Source organism: Cervus canadensis, chromosome 12 (assembly GCF_019320065.1).
Source record: "Cervus canadensis isolate Bull #8, Minnesota chromosome 12, ASM1932006v1, whole genome shotgun sequence".
NCBI classification, from domain to species: Eukaryota; Metazoa; Chordata; class Mammalia; order Artiodactyla; family Cervidae; genus Cervus; species Cervus canadensis.
Genome location: NC_057397.1, coordinates 26,565,140 through 26,586,142, shown reverse-complemented (window position 1 = coordinate 26,586,142; position 21,003 = coordinate 26,565,140). Strand labels below are relative to the sequence as shown.

The following is a 21,003-nucleotide window of genomic DNA, read 5'->3' as shown; positions in this document are numbered from 1 at the left end:
TAGAGTGAGGCTTTTATTAATCTACCCAAGTATATAATTCCAAGAAATGACTTCATGAACTAGAAGGAGAGGGAGGACTCTGGAGAGTTAGTATATAAAGATGCACATGTGAACAAGGATTATTTTATGAAATGGGGTACAACCTGGGAAAATGGCAGAGGTGCCTGGGTTTATCAAGGGTCCTCAATGCTACTCTAGTTTTCAGAATAGATTCCCAACAGACTGGAATTGAGATTCACCTGTGGCTAGCCAGGGAGCAATTACCAGCCTTTGAAACAGGAAATAGAGATCAACAAAAAACCTTTGGGCCTTTTGGAATCGTCTATCTTTTTAATGATCTAGAATACTTGGTGGGCTGCTTAATGGCATTTGCATGGGTCATAAAATGAGTAACTGGGACCTTATACCCACTTGTTAACTCTGAACCCAAAGAAATGAGGGGGAAAACCCTTCATGTTTTTCAAGGATTCATATTGAAATTCATGTGAAATTCACATTCACATCATTCACATTGATGTTAGAAAACCAGTTACAGGAAACAGTTCACAAAGGTCATCTTGGGCAGTAGAGGGAAATCAGCTTTTGTGGGACAAATCACTGATCCTATTATTTTAATTTTAAAAAATTTTTAAAAATCACATCACATTTGAAGCTTACCTGAGTTACCATATTTGGTAACAATGCTAAACACCAAACAGGCACTGATTACTATCATTACTGGTGATGCTGGTCCTGTTTTTATATTTCACAGAGACTTTTGGGACTCAACAATTTGCCTAAGGGCCCATGGTTTAAAAGTGCTATAGACAAGATTTGAATGAAAGGCTTATGATTTGACATATAGTCTTTTTCAACACACTATGATGCCAATTCCATAGAACAAATTTCTTCTGGTTTAATTTATTCCAAACCAGTTAACAGAGAAGAAAATAAAATATGATTTCCATCCAGTGAAATAAAAACATGATTTAAAATGACCATTCAAATCAAGAAACAGACAATGTTATGGGTTGAAAAATGCTATGCTTAACTTATTATTAACAATTATTTTATTCATAATATTTGCATTTTAAAATTACTTTATAATCTGCATGTTACAGATGATAACTGAGCACTGATTTAAGTCCTTTTTTCTGTCTTAGAAATTAGTGGTGAAATGCAATTAATAGCACAAATACTAAAGGTAGATGTTGGTGCATTTCTATGTAACTCAGTTTTAGGAATGTAATTTCTGGTTCCTGAATACATTTGCCAATGTGAGAAAATGATGACAAGTTCTAATTATAAAATTATTATAGTGTAGAACAATCAACTCTGAAGGTTCTAGAGAAAAACCTTCAGGGATCTTTGCTGCTTAGCTACATCAAAAATTCTTTATTACCCTATGGACTTCAGTGGAGCCTAACAATTCTAAAAGCTTCTGTGCTGGTCAAAGCAAATGTTTTTAAGATCTAAACCACAAATGCTACTTAAAGAAAATCTGACATTATTATGCAACAACAGAATAAGTTGGCACAAAGATAGTGGAAAACAAGAAACCTAGAAAAATAGGTTAAAACTTTCTTATTCTTTTTGTAATTATACTGTTAAATTTCTTCTCTACGATTTCAAATGACAACCGCACTAGTTTATGAGAAAAATACTTAAGAAACATAACGAGAAGTTTAACCTAAGGTGCTCTTCCATTTGGGTGGTAATCAAAAGAGGGTTCTGCAAGAGTCAAAATGAAAATTGTGTGCTTTGCTGACATGAGTTCTAGACAGACAGAAATAACATTTGTTTCATGTTGCATAAAGACAACTCTGATCAGGATTCACAGAGGAGTCACCACACTGATGTACATAGTTGTTAGCAAACATACGCTCCCTTTAAATATAATGAGCATTTCCTTCTCTGTCAAACTTCTTTCTCAGAATCAATATTCAAGCAAAGATGGCAACTTGCTATTCATATCTGTTACATTTACGTTTTGGTCAATCCCTTTCCCCACTTTAAACACAAGAATGTTTAAAGCCATTTTTTCACTTAACATTTGGCATTTGTGGTCACTGGGATGAGAGGCTTGAAGCTGAGTCCCACTGCAGCTTAGCAAACTAACTTATAAGACTATTGTTTTGGAGTTTCACTGTTATTAACATGCTCCCAAGGTCATTCTTTTCTGAATGATATCCAAACTCTTTTTTGACTAGTATGCCATTTGTAACATTGTTTTGATTACTATATATACTTAGTATTCCATTTGTAATGCTGCTTAGGTTACTGTTTATGTGCATATTTATTAGTATGCCATTTGTAATGTTGCTCTGATTACTATACATACTTAGTATTCCATTTGTAGTGCTGCTTAAGTTACTGTATATGTGCATATATATTAGTATTCCATTTTTAATGTTATTTAGATTGTTAAATATATTTAGTATTCCATTTGTAATATATGTACACTGTATAGATGTATATATATTAGTATTCCATTTGTAATGTTACTTAGATTATTTATTAGTGTACTCTTTTTAAAAGTGTACTTTAAAACCATCATGAACTTACCTTAGAGAGCCCACCTACTTCCAAATAGAAGCAGATAATGAACACATTCCAGGTGACCCAGAGGGCAGTCCATACCGTATACTGGAAAGAAAGGGTGGGGAGGGGGGAGAAAAAGAAGAAAAATGTGGAGATGAAGGGAATGTATATTCAATAAGTCGATAATAAAAATGCCAATAAATCTGTCTTCTGGGATGAAACAGGGCATGCTCAGAAAAGAGTGCTCCTTATGGGGTCCCCTAAGATTTCTAGAAATTAAAAATCCAATAGTTTCTACTGCTTTCAGTAGATGTCAATAAAACTAGATTTATTTTGAAAGTGCTTTGCTGGCTTGCAGATGCAAGTGAAATCCAAGTGCTGACTTCATTTTGGTTTTCTGAGTACTAACTTTTCCAAGGGATACAAGTATGCAAATTTTCTGTGGGCTATCTAGTCAGCTAGTCTGTCGTGTTCAACTTTTTGTGACCCCATGGACTGTAGCCCACCAGGATCTTCTGTTCATGGGATTCTCTAGGCAAGAATACTGGAGTGGGTTGCCATTCCCTCCTCTAGGGGATCTTCCCAATCCAGGGATCAAACCTGGGTCTCCCTCATTGCAGGCAGATTCTTTACCACCTCAGGGACCAGGGAAGCCCATCTAATCAGCTAGCTAGCTTTTAGTTACAATTTTAAATCATCACGGTTTTAGGAATATTAGTCAAAACCCTTCACTTCCATATCACTGAATGAGAATCATGTGGGAAAATGGATATGTGGAGTAAAATTAACCAACTTTCAACTGTTGGACTATTTTACTGAATGGAACATATGCCCCTAATATAACGATAGGCTATAACATGAGCATGTAAAATATTTTTTAAAAGCATAGAAATTAATAACTACGATTAAGGATGAGCAAATAAGCAACATATTTCCATAATGGGAAAATACCTTCCAATTACATCCCCAAACTCTCTAAACATGCCAGTCTTATTGATTAATTGGGTTTATGAATGTATCATGTATTAGGAAATGTCTTTCTCAAGAGTATTAGTCAGATGGAATTAAGATAACCTCAGATCAAGACTCATCAAAGGAGATGGTCTTAGGGTTCAATTCATCCAGTCACTTTCTTTCTCTTTTTTTAATTTTTTATTTTTAATTGGAGGATACTTGCTTTACAATGTTGTGCTGGTTTCTGCTGCACAACAACGTGAATCCGCTGTAAGTACACATATCCCCTCCCTCTAAAGCCTCCCTCCCTCTCACCCCCCATCCTCCCCTTCTAGGTCGCCATAGAGCACTGCGCTGAGCTCCCTGCGTTACACAGCAACTCCGCACGAGCTGTTTACACACGGGCGTGCATATATGTCAACGCCACTCTCCCACTTTGTCCCGCCCGCTTCTTCCCCCACTGTGTCCACAAGCCTGTTCTCTACATCTGCATCTTTATCCCTGCCCTGTATACAGGTTCATCTGTACCATTCTTCTAGATTTCATATACATGCATTGATATATGATACTTGTTTTTCTCTTTCTGCATCCAGTCACTTTCTCAAGCAGACAAAGACACTAAGATCTGGAAAACTGACACATAGGACAGCTTAAATGAGGAAGGAATTTGCCACAGCAGCACAATGAATACACCAAATACAATGGGTTGCTCACTAATTTTATTTTACTACAAAAATCTTTGGGAAAAAAAAAAAATCTTTGAATTCTTAAATAGACATACTAATTCAATTATTGCTTTCTACTGTTAAATCATGATAAATGGTGAAATAACTTATTGTTAATATTAAGCTAAGTATTAAAATAATTTATTAATACTAGTTTCTTCTATGTTCTGCCAAATAATAGACTCATGAATTTTAAACACTATAAAACAGCCATCTCCTTACTAGAAACCTTATCAGAAGCTTTTAAATTTTTTCTAAAATTCAATTTACATTTTTTATCTTTATCATTTATGATTTTTAAAGAGTAATACATTTATAATAATGAGTTAAGGCTCCAAAATCACTAGAACTGTAGAGGAGTAGGAAAATACGCCAAAAAGTTAACATCAGTTAAAATATACATTGAGGCTTTTGGTATTTGCAGATACTGTTGATCTGCTGATATTTTCTGTTAAAGAGCCTTCCAGTGTGAGAGGGTAGTAGATGTTTTCCTAAAAATGCACCAAATGCATTGAAATGCACTTTTCTGACCCACAAAATATTCTTGTGAATACTTAAAATATCTAACCTACATCCTCAATGTACACTTTTTGCAAACTGATAAAGTCATAAAACCACAACAAATTTTTAAAGATGCTACTAATAAGATGGCATCTGGTATCGGACATTTTTCATTCTACATAAGTCTAATTATGGAGATGATTGAGTAAAAGAGCAGTGCAGACCACTAAGTCATGAGAACAAATCTAGGGACAAAGGTTGAGGGGAGGACATAGAGTAAAGCAGGACTAAAGTAAGAAAATGAACCCAATTAACTGCAAAACCACATAGTTCTTAATTATTAGGACTGCAAACCTACACCCCAAGTATTCTTTTAGAAAAGTAAATCAACTCAGAGTTACAGAAAATGAATATTGAAGCAAATCTATTTAAAGTCAAAGCACAAACTTCATGATCGAACTGTATTCTGATCCATCACAAGCTATACTATTGATGTCACTTCTGAACACTCAAAGATAAAATGATCAGGCTGAGTACTATAGATTCCAACTGCCAGCTCTGAAATTCCTAACAATAGCAACAGTTATTACTGAGATGCTTTCTATTGTTCCTTTCTAAGCACTTTACATAGATTAAGTCATTCAGTCATCACACTAAGACCAAAGTAGAGAGGTAATCATTTGATCATGTGGTTAGTGTCAGACTTGGGACAGGCACTCTGGCAAGAGCAGGAGTGTTTAGGCATCATATGACTCCAGAGCTGGGGTGCTTAGGCATCAAATGATAAGCTTCATTGAAAAATATTTTAGGAAAAGGACTACAGGTTAATTTGCAAGTTAACACTTCCCCAAATTTTCTATTTTATCAAATGATCAATTCACCAATTTATCAAAAATTTACTTCATTCATATGTATTTTGTAACCAGTTATTTTTTTGAAATGATTTCCTTTTTATTTTGCTATTAATGTGTCATGCATTATATAGACATCAGGATTTTTAAAAGTAATATTGTAAGTTCCTTTATTCTAATACATTGGCCTGTTGAGAACAAAGAATATTTGTATGGTTGAATTTTGGATTGCTTTGAGATGGAAACTTCATACCTCAGTGTGCACCTGAGACCCAAATCTGTACATAAGGTAAAAAGGAAGGATTTCTAGTGGCACTAATAACACATACAAAGGAATTTTGCTGAGGTAGAAAGTATTAGGACAACATGTGGTATAAGAGACTGGCTATCCTCCTTGTCATCTTTTTGATGAGGATTAATTTCTTTTTAGGGCTTCCCTGGTGGCTCAGTGGTAAAGAATCTGCCTGCTAATGGAGACACAGGTTTGATCCCTGGTCCCAGAAGATCACCTGGAGAAAGAAATTGTAACCCATTCCAGTATTCTTGCCTGGAAATCTCATGGACAGAGGAGCCTAGTGGGCTAGAGTTCACGGGGTTGCAAAGAGTAAGTCACAATTTAGTGACTGAACAACAACAAACTTATTTATGCAATTGAAACTAGAATTTTAAAGAAAGAGATACATTCCATTTTTACCAAATATCTTTTGGTCATCACAGAGTATGCCTACAAACTCAGAGAGTCACATAGATATACCTGCAGTATAGAAGACATAACTTCTCAAAGTAAAGAAAAAATTACTCTGCATAATTATTTATCCATCTATTTACTCATCATCTTTATATAATCTATCAACTATTTATCTATCCTACTTTGCTTATGTTCAGTACACACACTTTAAATCCTAATTTAATTAGACAATGCCTATAAAGATGAAAAACCATTTATTTTGGTCTATGTGGCTTCCAGGATATTGCATAGTTTTATGAGGATATTTAAGGATTTTTTAATTGAAATGAACTGTAGAAGTCTCCCGGTATATTTTTTTTCTCATTGAGCAATTAGTCTATAATATAAATTACTTTTCACTTCCCTAGCTTGTTTTTCAATTACCAAGAAGACCATTCATTAATTCATTCACATGTGTATCAATTAGATATAGTAGTATACACAGTATGTTACACTTATTTTTTCAAAAAGATCTGTTTCTTGCTCACTCATTGTTCTAACAGTTTTTGGAGTTTAGTATTCATGTCCAAGGGGATTTAAATCTGAGACCATTGAATATGAGCCTAATATTCTTCACTGCCATTCTGAACAGTAACTCTGGTGGAAGATTTATGATGACATAGTAGGGATATTTCCCTGTGTACAGAGTACATGTGCTTTCAGTCATGTCTGACTCTCTGTGACCCTTTGGACTATAGCCCGCCAGGCTCCTCTGTCCATGGGATCTCCTAGGCAAGAATACTGGAATGGATTGCCATTTCTTCCTCCCGGGTATTTTTCTGACCCAGGGATAGAACCCATGTCTCTTGTGTCTCCTGCATTGGCAGGCAGATTCTTTTCTTCTAGTGATGCAATCACTCGCATTGCAAGAAAATATTCACTAATTCTACTGAACACTGTATATTTATTCAGGTTCAGTGAGCATTTTAGAGTGTGTTACTCCTCATTATAATTTCTTACATTTCTTGGTATTTCTCACAACCTTCTTATACATATATGTAGCCTAAAATATTCCCCTCTAGAAAAGAGAACAAATTACTGGAGATAACTTTCAGTCAAATGTGGAGCACAGAATATTCCTTATTAAATTTTCCTACAATGGAGGGTATGCTGACCATGTATGTGATAGTTTGGAGCATGGGTTTGTCTCAAATTTATCTTCACAAAGTTGAGAAATATTTTGTAATATATAGTACACCAAAAATTAGGGGATAAGTATGAAATAAAGGTGTCTCAGATGGTAAAGAATCTGCCTGCAATGCAGGAAACCTGGGTTTGATCCTTGGGTTGGGAAGGTCCCCTGGAAACGGGAACAGCTACCACTCCAGTATTCTGGCCTGGAGAATTCCATGGACTGTGTAGTCCGTGGGGTTGCAAAGAGTCAGACATGACTGAGCGACTTTCACTTCACTTCATGAATGCACATGCATTTATTACATCAGTTAAAACTAAATAGCTTTTATCAGTTAGTAAATAGTTATGGCTAGGAAGTTTGCTTTTTAGTGTTAGTGACACACGTGATTGAAATGATAGTTAATACACAATTACATACCATCTAACATCAAGACCACAGGTCCTCCTCTATTGAAACTCATCTTAAATTTCCTTGTGAATCTTGATTTCAGTTACACTATGCATCTCACACTCATAGTCACATTGTTTGCTTTCGTTGTAAACATTCACTGAGCCTTCTTCCCCACAGATAATCATCTCAGTAATGAAGGCCAATACAGCCAAGCCATACTACATCAGAAAGAACAACTGAAATAATTTTCTTCTTCTCCTAACAGTTTTGCAGTGTTTATATGAAAAGACAAGTTAAAAATAAGACTTACCACCACAATATATCGAGGTCTGTATTGAATGGTCCCAAACAAACCCAATATGACGACGATTATATGTAGAAAATTGCCAAGAATGGGTGCCCACTGGAAGCCAAGGAAGTCGAAGATCTGCCTCTCTAATGCTGAGAGCTGCAACAAAGCAGAGTCCATGAGTATATAACCTGTGCACCATCAGACTACACTAATGTTGGCTTCACAGTTGGAGAAGGCTGCAAATCAATTTCAATTGTACTTATGGATACTGTTATCAGATTGTGACACCCATTTCATGTACTGCTTTATGCAACGTCTCTCAGAAAACATACTAAAATTACTTTGAAAATCAGGACTTCAACTATAAATAGATTTTAAGCCTTTCTGGAGTGCGTGAGATATATTCCTGAAATCCTTTTCTATAGTAGTAAATATTTTATGATATCATATTTTCTAATATTAACCTATCACTATTTTTAGTAAAATGACTGGCTTAGTTATAACATACTTAGAACAGTAACTCTAGGCTTCAATGCCAGTACTATTAATGTTTGGGAAAAGAAACAAACAAAAATAAGAAAAACTACTCCCATTTCTACCTTCCTATGTAAAATATGAATTATCAAATCTTTTTTTTTCTTTCCTTTCTTTAGATTGTCTTTGGTTATAATACTAGCCACTTTTTCAAAATGAAGCTTATTTATTGACTTTTGACTTATTTACATTAATGATGATAACTACTTTTTCAAAATGAGCTTACTTATTTTTCTACTTTAGTTCCCAATCTAACACTGGAGTTTCACAGTTCCTTTGAATGACATTTTATTGAGACAATATATTTACATGAAAATTCATCTTCAATTAGGTATGTGTGTGTGTTGCTCAGTCGTGTCTGACTCTTTGTGACCCCATGAACTGTAGCCCACCAGGCTTCTCTGTCCATGGAATTCTCCAGGCAAGAATACTGGAGTGGATTGTCATTCCCTTCTCCAGAGGAACTTCCCAACCCAGGGATCGAACCCTGGTCTCCTGCATTGCAGGCAGATTCTTTACTGTTTGAGCTATTGCTGCTGCTGCTGCTGCTAAGTCGCTTCAGTCATGTCCGACTCTGTGCAACCCCATAGATGGCAGCCCACCAGGCTCCTCTGTCCACGGGATTCTCTAGGCAAGAATACTGGAGTGGATTGCCATTTCCTTCTCCATCTGAGCTACAGGAAAGTACTATTCAATTAGGTATAATCCTTTCTAAATACACAGATAAAAATTATAGGGTAATGACAATTTTAGACATGTCACAGTTTATTATATTGCATTAGATACAATTATATTTTTAAGCAATTCTAAAATATACTAAAGTATACACTTATACTCTTTATGATGAGACAGATGAATTTCACATAGTCCAGTGAATGTCAACAATGTCATTATCATGTACAAATAATATTTATTATGCTTTATATCTAGAAATTTTATAATCCCACCTGCTGTGTTTGGACATGGATCTTAATACATTTGAAGCATTCTTCTACATTAACTTTGATAAAATAGTAATTCTGAGAAAATGACCCACTGATCAACCATCCTGCCGGCACTAGAAACAGCAGGTTTGAAAAGAAAATGGTACCCTAGGTATCTTTTTTTTTTTAAGTTATGTGGCAGGTGTATGCCTGAATAACTTTAATTTCCTTGGACATAAAGAAATGTCCTCTACCCAGGAAGCTGAATTTACCTTGGTTTAGATTCACCTTCAATAAGATGTGGAGGAGAAAGAGAAACGAGCAAATACCTCAAGACAACCACACCAGAACCACATTCATATCATGGGTATTTCCTGATCATCAAGTGATTTGTCACCAACCCCTGCACTCGCAAAAGGGGGGAGGTCAGGAATGGCTAAAACTCAAAATAATCAGAGCAAGGTAAGAAGCGGCACCGTGTTTTCAACCCCCTGCTTCTCTGCTCCTGACTGTAAATAGTTCCCAAGAACCTTCCCCCCAAAATGCAGCATTTTACTTATTAGCCCATCAGTGATGTAAATATGTGGGGTTTTGTATCCAAACAGGATGGATGTGCTCAGAAAAGAACACAAAATCCTGAAGAGCAGCTGCAGGCAATTCATCGTGAAAAGCAACCCGATTTTAAAGCCATCACGAATCACAAATACCTTTAAAGTGAACTTTTCAAACAGAAAACCCCATTTTCTTTTCTGTCAGAAGACACATGAATAGCATTCTTTTTTATAGTACAGAAAATACACAATGAAAGGGAAGCCAAATTAACACCAGTCATTAGAAAATCTGCACTCTTTATGAAGACACCCTGTTTCTCTGCTTATTGATACTTATTCTCTGATAACTTAAAATGGATTTACAGTGATTTGAAATCAAAGCACAAATAAAAGGTCATAAATAAACAACAACAAATAAGGAGGTCGTATCAAGAACCAGGCGAGAGGCAGCCAAAACAACTATACAAATCATGAAAATTAGATTTGAGTATTGTGTTTGAAAAAGTCAACTAACAAAGACAAAAGTCCTCTAAAGGTAAACAAAATACCACTGCATTCTGTATTACTTATTTTATCTAATTTCCATGTTTGGCTATTAAGCCATTTAATTTAGAGGCAAATATATTCTCTTTGGGCTTCCTTGGTGGCTCAGATGGTAAAGAATCCACCTGCAATGCAGGAGACCTCAGGTTTGATCCCTGGCTTGGGAAGATACCCTGGAAAAGGGAAAACAGCTACCCACTTCAGTATTCTTGCCTTGAGAATTCCATGGACAGAAGAGCCTGGCAGGCTACAGTCCATGGGGTCACAGAGTCAGACACAACTGAGACTTTCACATGTTCTCTGACTTGTCATCATCTTTAGAGACAGCACTTTTTGCCTTAGAGCTTGATATTAATAATGATGACTGAGAGCCACAGAATCAAATTAAATGATATCACAGTTGCTTTGTTAACTCAAAAATGTATGAATTTATTTTAGAAACACATCTGTCAAAATGGTCTCATCAATACTGTGCTTAAGCCGCTGGTGCAGGCTGGGGAGCGTAGATCAGGTACATCTCTTCCCAACTCCTCTATCAGTGATGCTGCTTTGGGAATGTGGCTTTGCCCAGTATATTTACAACATGGACTTCCCTGACAGCTCAGTTGGTAAAGAATCCACCTGCAATGCAGGAGACCCTGGGTTCAATTCCTGGTTTGGGAAGATCCACTACCCACAACATGGACATCAGGAAGCACTAAGAAAGCAAGGTCTTCTTTATTTGTGATGAGAGCCTGTGGTGAAACAGTTACCTCTGCACCACTGAACACGGCACCTAGAAAACAGTGGTTCTGACTCAGGATAACAGCGGAAGGAAGTCATCAAACGTGTGATGCAACATCAAGAGGAAGCATCTGGCCCAGATGACAGAAGAGGACGGACAGCTCTGCAGAGATGCCAAGGCAAAGAAGAGAATGCATGAGACCCTGGAAGAACCTGAGTTTTCAATCAAGATAGAGAATTCAAGAATCTAGAAAAGGAACAAACAACCCAGAGGAAAGCAAAACTAACCGGTCCCCAGTTTAAAAACAGAACAGGAAGCAGGGGCGTAAAGAACTTTTCTAGGGGACAGGTAAGTGCGTAAGACTCTGGAAGCTCCAAGAATGTGATGGAAGAGAATATGTGTCTATTCCTAACCAGTTGAAAAATAAAGGCAGACAGAATCTGAATAAGATGGATGGAAGGAAGGAATGGAAGGAGGCCAAATAAGTGATGCAAAGGAAGGATGGTTCAAAAGTACCAAGAAAATTAAAACTGGGCATGGCTTTGAATGCAAAGATGAAGAAATCATTGAAACACTCTCTTTGGATGGCAACACTGGAATTATAAGGAGAGAAATGTAACCCTACATCATATTTTGGGACGGCGTGGGAATTATCTCACACTCATTACAATAAAAATGTAACTTGGCTTGTAACTTTCAGAATCCAATTGTAGAAAGCTCAGAAGCCTTCATTATGATTATGGAAATGTAAGTGCAATTTGACCCTATAAAGTATAACAGAACTAAGAAGGGACTGAATATTCTATGTAAAATCTCTGTATACGGCAAGGGGAAGGGGTATGTTTTAAAATTCTTCCTGCAGGTCAGGCGTTTCCTTCTGTCAGGCTCCAAGGTGAAAATGTTTCCCGTAAACCCATGAATCATTAACTGCACCCCAAATTAACCACAAATACTCCCAATAGCACAAGAAAGTTCCCTATTTCCTTATTATGCCCAGACAATGTAGATAGAGACAAACAGGGGCACATGTAAAACAGAGTAATTTTTTTTTCTTCTTTTTTTTTGGAGTATAGTTGCTTTATACTGCTGTGTCAATTTCTGCTGGAGAGCAAAATGAATCGGCCTTACTTATACATATATCCCCCCTTTTTTGGATTTCCTTTCCGTTTAGGTCACCTCAGAGCATTGAGTACAGTTCCCTGGGCACAGTAGGTTCCCATCAGTTATCTATTTTATACATAGCATCAGTAGTGTATATATATCAATCCCAGTCTCCCAATTTCTCCCACAGCACCCCCACCACCACCCAGCTCTTTGTTTTGTTTTGTTTTTTTTACTATATAATGAATTTATTTATTTATTTTTTATTTTTTTATTTTTTAAATTTTTTTTAATTTTTTATTAGTTGGAGGCTAATTACTTCACAACATTTCAGTGGGTTTTGTCACACATTGATATGAATCAGCCATAGAGTTACATGCATTCCCCATCCCGATCCCCCCTCCCACCTCCCTCTCCACCCGATTCCTCTGGGTCTTCCCAGTGCACCAGGCCCGAGCACATGTCTCATGCATCCCACCTGGGCTGGTGATGTGTTTCACCATAGATAGTATACATGCTGTTCTTTTGAAACATCCCACCCTCACCTTCTCCCACAGAGTTCAAAAGTCTGTTCTGTACTTCTGTGTCTCTTTTTCTGTTTTGCATATAGGGTTATCGTTACCATCTTTCTAACTTCTATATATATGTGTTAGTAATGTTCTTTATCTTTCTGGCTTACTTCACTCTGTATAAGGGGCTCCAGTTTCATCCATCTCATTAGGACTGGTTCAAATGAATTCTTTTTGACGGCTGAGTAAAATTCCATGGTGTATATGTACCACAGCTTCCTTATCCATTCGTCTGCTGATGGGCATCTAGGTTGCTTCCATGTCCTGGCTATTATAAACAGTGCTGCAATGAACACTGGGGTGCACGTGTTTCTTTCAGATCTGGTTTCCTCAGTGTGTATGCCCAGAAGTGGGATTGCTCACCCAGCTCTTTGTATCCATACATTTGTCCTCTACCTCTGTGTCTCTATTTCTGCTTTACAAACATGATCATCTACACTGTTTTTCTAGATCCCACATACATGTTTTAATATATGATATTTGCTTTTCTCTTTCTGACTTAGTTCACTCTAAAATACAGTAATTTTCTTATTGATCCATATATCCATATATTATGTTTAATACAGTGTTTTACCTAATAGTTCATAATTATTATAAATTATGGAAATTTATTTATATTTAATTAAAGAGCTATAAAAACTCCAGGTGACCAGATATTTTCCTCGGCATTTACCTCAGTTGGATCTACATAATATGGTTCTATCTAAACAAAACCTAGGTAGGAATGCTCATTCTTAAGATGTGTATACCCTTTGAGGCTGAACTTCACAGTGAGAAAGGTGAGCTCCCTTTTACTTCCATTTCTCTTGGACTTTTCCCTGCTCAAGAGTCAAACACAATAAAATAGATCAAACCAGCGTTCCTCATGTTAGTCAAATTATAGGAAGGTATTTGATCAAATGACGGTTTCCTAAAAGACTGAAATTAAAGTTTATTGTATGACTGATACTCTCTTCTATATAACCTGTAGTCTAGGAATTCAGGAAGTTCATCTTTCATAAAAAGGGAGGATGCAAAAGCTCTAATTAACACTCCTACTAGCTAACTTGGGGCTTCCCAGGTAGTGTAGTGGTGAAGAGACCACCTGCCAATGCAGGAGATGCAAGAGAAGTGGGTTTGATACTCGTGTTGGGAAGATCCCTTGGAGAAGGAAATGGCAACCCACTCTAATATTCTTGCTGAGAAATTCCATGGACAGAGCATCCTGACAGGCTACAGTTCATGGAGTTGCAAAGAGTCAGACACGACTGAGCATGTATGCATTAGCTAAATCAATACATTCCAGACCATTTCAAGTAACTTCTGGTATTAGAAGAGGCTCGTCTTTGTCTGGGAGGTTGGTGTAGCCCTCAGCTCTGCCACCATCAATGCTTCCTTTGTTCTAGAATCTCATAGCTACTCACTCTCAATGGACTTCTCATGCTCAAGACTGATGATTCAAAAATTCTATGTTCATAGACCTGGCCTAGACCAAATTACAGTCTTATGTTTTAAGCCATAATCTGAGAATACTTTTTCATGGCTCTAAAAAAATAAATAGAAGGATCAGTAGCATTTGTATCGTGAGCCTACTTATAGAGATGTGCCACAAAAGTCCTAATAACCTGCAGATTTACCACTATGTCAAAGCAGGTGCTATTTTGGAGAGGATTCTCTTGCATATAGACAGGTAACCAAGGCTGAGGATGTGCACAGACTGTGGTGGACCTAGGAATTTCAGATATAGCCTGTTCATAATTTGGTTTACCCAATGAGGAAAGCAACTGTGTTAAGGGCTTCATAGTTTCTGCATGATTTAGTATTATTTTTGATAGCAGTTAGATGGCAAGGGCTATTATTCCAGTGAAACCAGAAACCAATAATTTAGTGAAATGAATAAAGTAAAATCAAGTTGCAGTGGCCTGAATGACTAACAATGCATTTGCAGCTAGGGGAGGTGGAATCATGAGAGCTCAGAGGAAGAGTATTTTCTTAATGTCAAGTGTGACTGTTGAAATTTGTTCATTGAATTAGCCTTATTTGGGTGCTGTCTCCAGAACATCTGAAAAGGATTCTTGAATTCTGTCAATATATTTTGAATCCCTGTATCTCAAGGAAATTGAATGAGTACTTTCTACTCTTACAATTCAATCAGAAAGATACAAACTACTTGATCAAGTAAGCAATTTTGGGAAATCAGAAAACAACCATGTGTTGTGTTGCAAGTCTATTTTTTGAAGAAATAAGAAACCGTGGGTAACATACCAAGTTTCCTGTTTAAAAAGGAACAGATATTGCACTGCCCATGGACAGATTTATGGAAGCCAATGAGCTGAAAGATTCATGTGAAGGGCATTTATGAACCACAAATTCAGTCGGGAAAATTCTTTAGTGTATCTCATGCACTGACTCAGCATGTCAACTGGTTGAGTGACGACTATTTCACCAATTTTTCAGTGTGGCAGAGAAGCCACCTAATTGAAAAAAAGTGCTCTAAAGCCTGAAAGAATAGTAATGCTATGAATGGGACAGTATTTGATGCTTACATTTTCCCACATTTATTAATCTAATTTGATGCTAACAAAATAGTATAAACATTATTATCCTTATATGAAGAAACTTGGAATAGTCAGCTGATGAGCATCAGAGAGCAGTCTAGCATCTTTATGCCTTGATCCTACATCCTTTCTCCCATACTACTCTGATATCATGCAACAAAATATACACTGTTTAATGAGGTTAAATTCTGAAATGAGCTCTCTCACAAGAGATAGAAATAACACAGGGAGCACAGTGGGATGTTTCATGATGTGGTGCTCCTTTTGGGGCTTCCCTGGTGGCGTTAGTGGTAAAGAAACTGCCTGCCAATGTGGGAGACCTAAGAGATGTTCGTTTGATCCTGGGGTTGGGAAGATCCCCTAGAGGAGGGCCTGGCAACTCACTTCAGTTTTTTTTGCCTGGAAAATCCCATGAACAGATGAGCCTTGCTGGCTACAATTCATGGGGTGGCAAAGAGTTAGACACGACTGAGTGACTAATACACACACAACAATAACTTAGCCTTGTCTAACTCAATGGCACTATGAGCCATGCCATGTGGGGCCACCCATGATGGACAGGTCATGGTGGAGAGTTCTGACAAAACGTGGCCCACTGGAGAAGGGAATGGCAAACCACTTCAGTATTCTTGCCTTGAGAACCCCATGAGCAGTATGAAAAGGCAAAATGATAGGACACTGAAAGATGAACTTCCCAGGTTGGTAGGGGCCCAATATACTACTGGAGATCCATGGAGAAATAATTCCAGAAAGAATGAAGAGATGGAGCCAAAGCAAAAACAACACCCAGTTCTGGATGGGACTGGTGATAGAAGCAAGGTCTGATGCTGTAAAGAGCAATATTGCATAGGAAACTGAAATGTTAGGTCCACAAATCAAGGCAAATTTGAAGTGGTCAAAAGGAGATGGCAAGAGTAAACACCGACATTTTATGAATCAGTGAACTAAAATGGACTGGAATGGGTGAATTTAACTCAGATGATCATTATATCAACTACTGTCAGCAAGAATCCCTTAGAAGAAATGGAGTAGGCATCATAGTCAACAAAAGAGTTCAAAATGCAGTACTTGGATGTAATCTCAAAAATGAAAGAATGATCTCTGTTTGTTTCCAAGGCAAACCATTCAATATTACCATAATCCAAGTCTATGCCCCAACCAGTAATGCTAAAGAAACTGAAGTTGAACGGTTCTGTGAAGACCTACAAGACGTCTAGAACTAACACCCCAAAAAGATGTCCTTTTCATTACAGGGGACTGGAATGCAAAAGTAGGAAGTCAAGAGATACTTGGAGTAACAGGCAAATTTGACCTTGGAGTACAAAACGAAGCAGTTCAAAGGCTAACAGAGTTTTCCCAAGAGAACGCATTGGTCATAGAAAACACCCTCTTCCAACAATACAAGAGAAGGCTCTACGCATGGCCATCACCAGATGGTCAATACTGAAATCAGATTGATTATATTCTTTGCAGCCAAAGATGGAGAAGCTCTATACAGTCAGCAAAAACAAGGCCAGAAGCTGACTGTGTCTCAGATCATGAACTCCTTATTGCCAAATTCAGACTTAAATTGAAGAAAGTAGGGGAAAGCCAGTAGACCATTCAGGTATGACCTAAATCAAATTGCTTACATTTATACAGTGGAAGTGACAAATAGATTCAAGGGATTAGATCTGATAGAGTGCCTGATGAAGTATGGGAGGAGGTTCGTTACATTGTACAGGAGACAGGAATCAAGACCATCCCCAAGAAAAAAAAAAACGCAAAAAAGCAAAATGGCTGTCTGAGGAGGCCTTACAAGTAGCTGTGAAAAGAAGAGAAGCAAAAAGCAAAGGAGAAAAGGAAAGATATACCCATTTAAATGCAGAGTTCCAAAGAATAGCAAGGAGTGATAAGAAAGCCTTCCTCAGCAATCAATACAAAGAAATAGAGGGAAAAAATACTATGGGAAAGACTAGCAATCTCTTCAAGAAAATTAGAGATACTAATGAAATATTTCATGCAAAGATGTGCTCAATAAAGGACAGAAATGGTATGGACCTAATAGAAGCAGAAGATATTAAGAAGAGGTGGCAAGAATATACAGAAAAACTATACAAAAAAATGTTCATGACCCAGATAATCATGATGGTGTGATCACTCACCTAGAGCCAGACATCCTGGAATGCAAAGTCAAGTGGGCCTTAGGAAGCATCACTACCAACAAAGCTAGTGGAGATGATGGAATTCCAGCTGAGCTATTTCAAATCTTAAAAGATGATGCTAAAATCCTAATGTGATGCAAATTCTAAAAGTGCTGCACTCAATATGCCAGCAAATTTGGAAAACTTAGCAGTGGCCACAGGATTAGAAAAGGTCAGTTTTCATTTCAATCCCAAAGAAAGGCAATGCCGAAGAATGTTCAAACTACCACACAGTTGCACTCATCTTACAGGCTAGTAAAGTAATGCGCAAAGTTCTCCAAGCCAGGCTTCAACAGTATGCGAACCGTGAACTTCCAGATGTTCAAGCTGGATTTAGAAAAGGCAGAGGAACCAGAGATCAAATTGCCTGCATCCGTTAGATCATGGAAAAAGCAAGATAGTTCCAGAAAAACATCTACCTCCGCTGTATTGACTATGCCCAAGATTTTGACTGTGTGGATCACAATAAACTGTGGAAAATTCTGAAAGAGATGGGAATACAAGACCATCTGACCTGCCTCTTGAGAAATCTGTCTGCAGGTCAGGAAGCAACAGTTAGAACTGGACATGAAACAACAGATTACTTCCAAATAGGGAAAGGAGTGAGTCAAGGCTGTATATTGTCACCCTGCTTATTTAACTTATATGCAGAGTACATCATGAGAAAAGCTGGGTTGGACAAAGAACAAGCTGGAATCAAGACTGCTGGGAGAAATATTGATAACATCAGATATGCAGATGACACCACCCTTATGGCAGAAAGTGAAGAACTAAAGAGCCTCTTGATGAAAGTGAAAGAGGAGAGTGAAAAAGTTGGCTTAAAGCTCAACATTCAGAAAATGAATATCATGGCATCTGGTCCCATCACTTCATGGCAAGTACATGGGGAAACAGTGGAAACAGTGACAGACTTTATCTTCTTGGGCTCCTAAATCACTGCAGATAGTGACTGCAGCCATGAAATTAAAAGACACCTGCTCCTTGAAAGAAAAGTTATGACCAATCTAGACAGCATATTAAACAGCAGAGGCATTACTTTGCCAACAAAGGTCCGTCTAGTCAAAGCTATGGTTTTTGCAGTGGTCATGTATGGATGTGAGGGCTGCACTATAAAGAAAGCTGAGCACTGAAGAATTGATGCTTTTGAAGTGTGGTGTTGCAGAAGACTCTTTTTGGTTTTTTTCTTATTTTATTTTTTCATTTATTTTTATTAGTTGGAGGCTAATTACTTTACAATATTATAGTGGGTTTTGTCATACATTGACATGAATCAATCATGGATTTACAAGTATTCCCCATTCCGATCCCCCCTCCCACCTCCCTCTCCACCCAGTTCCTCTGGGTCTTCCCAGTGCACCAGGCCCGAGCACTTGTCTCATGCATCCAGCCTGGGCTGGTGATCTGTTTCACCCTAGATAATACACATGTTTTGATGCTGTTCTCTCGAAACTTCCCACCCTCGCCTTCTCCCACAGAGTCCAAAAGTCTGTTCTGTACATCTGTGCCTCTTTTTCTGTTTTGCATATAGTGTTATCGTTACCATCTTTCTAAACTCCATATATATGTGTTAGTATACTGTATTGGTCTTTATCTTTCTGGCTTACTTCACTCTGTATAATGGGCTGCAGTTTCATCCATCTCATTAGGACTGATTCAAATGAATTCTTTTAAATGGCTGAGTAATATTCCATGGTGTATATGTACCAGAGCTTCCTTATCCATTCGTCCGCTGATGGGCATCTAGGTTGCTTCCATGTCCTGGCTATTATAAACAGTGCTGCGATGAACATTGTGGTGCACGTGTCTCTTTCAGATCTGGTTTCCTCGGTGTGTATGCCCAGAAGTGGGATTGCTGGGTCATATGGCACTTCTATTTCCAGTTTTTTAAGGAATCTCCACACTGTTCTCCATAGCGGCTGTACTAGTTTGCATTCCCACCAACAGTGTAAGAGGGTTCCCTTTTCTCCACACCCTCTCCAGCATTTATTGCTTGTAGACTTTTGGATAGCAGCCATCCTGACTGGCGTGTAATGGTACCTCATTGTGGTTTTTATTTGCATTTCTCTGATAATGAGTGATGTTGAGCATCTTTTCATGTGTTTGTTAGCCATCTTATGTCTTCTTTGGAGAAATGTCTGTTTAGTTCTTTGGCCCATTTTTTGATTGGGTCATTTATTTTTCTGGAGTTGAGCTGCAGGAGTTGCTTGTATATTTTTGAGATTAATCCTTTGTTGTTTCTTCATTTGCTATTATTTTCTCCCAATCTGAGGGCTGTCTTTTCACCTTGCTTATAGTTTCCTTTGTTGTGCAAAAGCTTTTAAGTTTCATTAGGTCCCATTTGTTTATTTTTGCTTTTATTTCCAATATTCTGGGAGGTGGGTCATAGAGGATCCTGCTGTGATTTATGTCGGAGAGTGTTTTGCCTATGTTCTCCTCTAGGAGTTTTATAGTTTCTGGTCTTACATTTAGATCTTTAATCCATTTTGAGTTTATTTTTGTGTATGGTGTTAGAAAGTGTTCTAGTTTCATTCTTTTACAAGTGGTTGACCAGTTTTCCCAGCACCACTTGTTAAAGAGGTTGTCTTTTTTCCATTGTATATTCTTGCCTCCTTTTGTCAAAGATAAGGTGTCCATAGGTTCATGGATTTATCTCTGGGCTTTCTATTCTGTTCCATTGATCTATATTTCTGTCTTTGTGCCAGTACCACACTGTCTTGATGACTGTGGCTTTGTAGTAGAGTCTGAAGTCAGGCAGGTTGATTCCTCCAGTTCCATTCTTCTTTTTCAAGATTACTTTGGCTATTCGAGGTTTTTTGTATTTCCATACAAATTGTGAAATTCTTTGGTCTAGTTCTGTGAAAAATACCGTTGGTAGCTTGATAGGGATTGCATTGAATCTATAGATTGCTTTGGGTAGTATAGCCATTTTGACAATATTGATTCTTCCAATCCATGAACACAGTATATTTCTCCATCTGTTTGTGTCCTCTTTGATTTCTCTCATCAGTGTTTTATAGTTTTCTATGTATAGGTCTTTTGTTTCTTTAGGTACATATACTCCTAAGTATTTTATTCTTTTTGTTGCAATGGTGAATGGTATTGTTTCCTTAATTTCTCTTTCTGTTTTCTCATTGTTAGTGTATAGGAATGCAAGGGATTTCTCTGTGTTAATTTTATATCCTGCAACTTTACTATATTCGTTGATTAGCTCTAGTAATTTTCTGGTACAGTCTTTAGGGTTTT

At 37.5% G+C, this 21,003-nt stretch overlaps 1 protein-coding gene across 3 annotated transcripts in view; it reads right to left on the bottom strand.

Annotated features, from left to right (window-relative positions):
• NKAIN3 (sodium/potassium transporting ATPase interacting 3) overlaps positions 1-21,003 on the bottom strand; it is a 537,526-nt gene that overhangs the window by 231,421 nt on the left and 285,102 nt on the right. For all 3 annotated transcript variants that reach the window (XM_043484043.1, XM_043484044.1, XM_043484045.1), the window contains exons 2-3: positions 8,114-8,251; positions 2,545-2,625 (exon numbers count right to left, since the gene is read on the bottom strand). In XM_043484043.1, the coding sequence (XP_043339978.1) occupies positions 2,545-2,625; positions 8,114-8,251 (219 nt within the window). The remainder of the gene's footprint in view (positions 1-2,544; positions 2,626-8,113; positions 8,252-21,003) is intronic.